The 4,929-nt window shown below is 42.7% G+C and overlaps 1 protein-coding gene across 1 annotated transcript in view; it reads left to right on the plus strand.

Moving 5' to 3' along the window:
• Window positions 1-4,929, plus strand: part of POLR3F (polymerase (RNA) III (DNA directed) polypeptide F, 39 kDa) — an 8,287-nt gene that overhangs the window by 2,258 nt on the left and 1,100 nt on the right. Inside the window, exons 4-7 of the mRNA XM_010010362.1 lie at window positions 522-634; window positions 2,571-2,714; window positions 3,477-3,584; window positions 4,309-4,500. Of these exons, the coding sequence (XP_010008664.1) occupies window positions 522-634; window positions 2,571-2,714; window positions 3,477-3,584; window positions 4,309-4,500 (557 nt within the window). The remainder of the gene's footprint in view (window positions 1-521; window positions 635-2,570; window positions 2,715-3,476; window positions 3,585-4,308; window positions 4,501-4,929) is intronic.

Below are 4,929 nucleotides of genomic sequence, written 5' to 3' on the forward strand. Positions count from 1 at the left end.
GGTGAGATTGAGATCAGACATTAGTAAGAAGTTCTTCCCTGTGAGGGTGCTGAGGCCCTGGCACAGGGTGCCCAGAGAAGCTGTGGCTGCCCCATCCCTGGCAGTGTTCAAGGCCAGGTTGGACACAGGGGCTTGGAGCAACCGGCTCTAGTGGAAGGTGTCCCTACCTGTGGCAGGGGGTTGGAACTGGATGAGCTTTAAGGTCCCTTCCAACCCAAACCAGTCTGGGATTTCATATATTCATGTTGGCAGTGAAATGGGGTCCACTTGTAAGAGCCCTCAGAGCAAAGGGTAGAAAGACAGTGTGATGGTTGTGGTATGTTTCTTGGTTTTTAGTTGTTTGTTTTTTCCATCCCCATCTGTCCCTTTCCTCCCTTTTGCTGGGAGTGGTAGGATTGAGGATACACCCTGTGGTTGGCAAGCAAGTCAAGCAGTCCTGTGATGTGACTTTTGGTTTGTGAGTATGTACAGAAGCAAATGGTTTCTTTTATTCACTTCTGTTCACTTCTGTTTTTAAACAGGTATTTGGAGCAGGGACATTAGATACAAAAGTAATTTGCCTTTAACGGAGATCAACAAGATACTGAAAAACTTGGAAAGCAAAAAACTTATTAAGGCAGTTAAATCTGTGGCAGTGAGTATTTGTGACTGTTGTGTTTTAACAATTTCAAACATTTGCTGCATGCTGTGTTTGTTTGAACGCGACTGGGAGCAGACAAACCTCATTCTGCCTCCAGCTTTCTCACTGTGCACCAGTGTTTGACTCTCTGCTTTGGTGTGCAGGTTTGAGGTGCAGTGATCCAAGAGGCCGTAATGTTTATTAAATAATCAACATACCACCAACAAACTGATTTATCTAGTAAACACATGACTAGTAATATACGGTCCTATCACTCTTCCCATGACTACCAGTTACACACCATTACTAACAAATTGCAGTTCTAGTTCTTAACTCTTTATTGCACATAACTCTTGTTCTAGTTCTGTTACCCTTCCCAAACACTCCTTGCTTCTGATCTCCAGTTCTGGCACCCTTTTCTCTGCACTTCCATGCCTGGTCTTTAAGACCTAAACATAGGGAAGATTTTGGTGTGTTGCCCCCAGCATCCAATGGGCTTGGGTCCATAGGTCTGCTTCTCTGCTGTCTGTACAGATCCATGCTCCCGCTGGCTGCAGATCCTGCTCTCTCTTGTTCTCTGTTTTTATACCTTATTCTCCTTTTCTGTTTCTTAACTCTTTTCTTCCACTTTTGTCTCATTTCTCCATGCAGTCTCCACCCAAATAAGCTTTTTCTCTATTGGTCCCAATGTTGCTGTACACAGTTTGGTATTTCTGATACCGAAGGAACCTCAGCTTTTTACATTGTACAAGTGATAAGGTGACCTAGCTGCAAGTGGCCTTGCAAAGTTCCTCTCTCCCAGAGATCCTGAAACTCCCTTCAGTTGTCTGGTTCATACTGGATTTGCATTGTTTAAACAATTTCTAAGACATTTGATTCTGTTTTAGTCTTGGTTTCTCTACTTTGTTCCAGTTACTCAAGTATTTTCTTATGTCCACGTACCAGAGTAGGGCTTATCCTTTTCCGTGCTTTTTCTCATGCTCTTATACTGCCCAGGCAGCACATGTTCTCCCTTACCTGCTTAATTACAAATCATTAGTATTAGCATGTTCTTTGGACATTTTCCTGGTTTCCAGCAGAGATTCTGTCTTGTTGCAGGGCCTGGTAAACCAGGAAGTCTACTTGTTTGTGAACTTGAAAGTTTTGTTGCGTGCCTTTTCTGTGTGCCAGTCTCATCTGCACCATGGAGGCAATGCCTTGTCTTGTGTGTGTGCGTTTGTCAGGGGGTGTGAGAGGTGAGGGTAGTTTCCTGAATAAAATGGAGATAAAGGAGTTTGACACAGAAAAGCAGCAGCTTTTTCATGCTCTTGTGAGAGATGCTGGCTCCATCTAGTTATACAGGGGGTGTAATGCTGTTAAAATAGCTTCAGGGGTTGCTGAGTTAGTCCTTTGGATGACCATTGTCCTTTAACTAACTGACTACTACTATCAGGACTGAAGCAGCATTCTCATTCACCCTGTCTAGTTGTGGCAGTAAGGAGTGGACTTGCGAGGGCTAACTAGCTGCAGGGTTTAATCATGTAAAGGTGGTGGTCTTATCATTGTAGAGATTGATTCCTGCAGAAACAATTGGAAGCTTCTCCATTAAGTTTGTCTTTGCTGTCTTCTGGAGACAGCTTCCTGTCCTCTTTTGACTGTGGAGGGGAATTAGAGTCAATAGTCTACAGTTAAGCTCTGAGACCTTCTTCAGTGAGGTTTGTATTGTGTGCACGCTGCTGGTATTCTGGATTCTCCTAACACTGTGTTCTAAAATTATTAGGAATCTAAATGTATTGATCTTTATCTCCCTGTATCTGAGGGTCGAACATGTTTAAGGATAGCCCGAGTCAGTTGGAGTGCTGTGCCCTGGGTTTTGGGAGTAATGAACCATCTCTTTGGCAGATACCATCTGAAATCTTCCTTTCTTAAGGAAGACTTCCAGCTGTTAAGAGCTGCATGTTTTCTCCAACAGGCATCCAAGAAGAAGGTGTATATGCTATATAACCTGCAGCCTGACCGCTCGGTGACTGGTGGGGCTTGGTACAGTGACCAAGACTTTGAGTCGGAGTTTGTGGAGGTGTTAAATCAACAGTGTTTTAAATTTCTACAGAGTAAGGTGAGTGCCACTGCTAACGTCAACTTCCATTTGTTTTGTGCAAGTAATTATTTTCTTTATAAAACCAGTGACAGGCAAGGCTTAAGTTTTCCATAGTGTTTTCCATAAGTGTTGACTGTTGTTATAACCAGACTGGCAAGTCTGTACTGGTTTATTTTTGTCACAGCAAGTGGGATGCTGTTGCATTTTAATAATGCATATTTTCACACCCTGTGCAGGGAGTGAAGCCTTCTGTCTCCAAGATCCATTGACAAGCTAGGCAGCAAAGACCACAGCACCAAAAAATCCAGTGAAAATCACTGTGTACCCTGCAGAGCTCCTCATTTCTGAGAGGATATAGGGTGCTTAAAAGACAATTTTCCCTAGTTTAACTGCAGGAGAAGCCTGCTCTCTGCTTTAAATAAGTCCTGTGCAGATTGCAGCATTTCTCTATTCAGTTAAAATATATTTTTACTGGCAGTAGGTACTGCATTAATTTTTTTTTCCCCCCGACAAAATGCCAGATGCTGCTCTTCCTTCATAGTAACCTAAATGATTGTGCAAATTTTGTCCTATTTCTTGTAAAATTCTGTTTGGTTGTACACTGCACTGTCTCACAGCACACATATTTTAAGGACATAGCTTTAAATGCTAAATAAAAAACATGTCCCAGAAACGGTTTGGAAATCAACTTTTGTACTTCAGTCTGCCTGAAACTGAACCATGAAGGAGGATCTTAGCAGTGGGTAGTGACTATAACTCATCTTTGCTTTTCTTCCTTAGGCAGAAGCAGCTCGAGAGAGCAAACAGAACCCCATGATACAGAGGAACAGCTCGTTTGCCTCATCCCATGAGGTGTGGAAATACATCTGTGAACTGGGTATCAGTAAGGTCAGAATAGATTCATTTTACTACTGTCAAAATTGTCAGTGCATGACTAGCTAGAGGAGTTGGGTCCTGCAAATTTGGTGAGGGTCCAGTAAGTGCTTTGGTTACTGCAGTGGAGGTGGGATTTGGTGCTGAGTGCTTTTTGAGGAGGTTCACTGATGCTGCATAGGACTCCAGGATAGATTGTACCTGTGGGTTTTTGAAGACATATAAAAGAATTAGCATTCACATCCTTGTGGATGAAGTAAAACTGACTTTGAAGTAAGTGTTCCTTTAACAGTCTCAACCAGCTTTATATTTTATAATTTCTCTCAAGTTTGTCTGTGCACTTTAAGCAGTTTTAGGAGAGGGGGGAAAAAAAGAAGGGAAAAAGACTTGCAGTTATCCGTATTAAGTATATATTCAAGTCTTTTTCTTTTTACTATGGTTTTCCTCTAAAAGTGGAAGTGTGTTGTGTTTGGATTATATAGACACTTGAGGTGCATAGGGAAGCTTTTTTGGTAAGCCAAGGCTAGTGTAACCCAAAAGTGCTTGGGAGGTAGGAGGTGTTGGTACATGCTTTTCTTTTTGTGTCTGCATAGCCTCATGAAGTGCCCAGTGTCAGCAGTGCCTTTATCTGGGCTAGGTTAGAACCCATAAGGATTTATAACTCAAGGACTCATTTCTTCCTTGCAGGACTTGCTGGCATGTATCTTCACTAATATTTATTTTCCAAATTGTTTCTTAGGTAGAGTTGTCAATGGAAGACATAGAAACCATTTTAAATACGCTCATATATGATGGAAAAGTGGAGATGACCATTATTGCTGCAAAGGAAGGGACGGTAGGCAGTGTGGATGGACAGATGAAGTTGTACAGAGCTGTTAGTCCTCTCATACAGCCCACTGGATTAGTCAGGACACCCTGTGGACTCTGCCCTGTAAGTAATTAATTCTGTGTATGAATCGGTGGGTGCATCCAGATTTTCAATACAGTCCTGCAAATGGCTAGCAGGCACGTTGCCAGGTTCTGCCCAGGAATCATCCTTGTGGCTTTCTAAGCCAGCTACGCTTCTGAGTGTTATCCATGGTGCTTTAACTATAGTGCAACACGCAGGTTCTTCAGTTTAGACCAGGATGCTTCACACTTACACAGTCCAGGGAAGACATGTGTGAAAGGATGGTCTCAAGTGTAGCCCATTGCAAATTATATTAGTATATTTTCTGATCCCAGGTTTCATAGAATCATAGAATCAGCCAGGTTGGGAAAGACCTTCAAGATCATCCAGTCCAACCATTCCCAGCACTGCCAAGGCCACCACTAACCCATGTCACTGAGGGCCTTGTCTACATGGTTTGTGAACACTTCC

The sequence above is a fragment of the Nestor notabilis genome, unplaced genomic scaffold (assembly GCF_000696875.1).
Source record: "Nestor notabilis isolate BGI_N333 unplaced genomic scaffold, ASM69687v1 scaffold11122, whole genome shotgun sequence".
Classification (NCBI taxonomy): Eukaryota; Metazoa; Chordata; class Aves; order Psittaciformes; family Psittacidae; genus Nestor; species Nestor notabilis.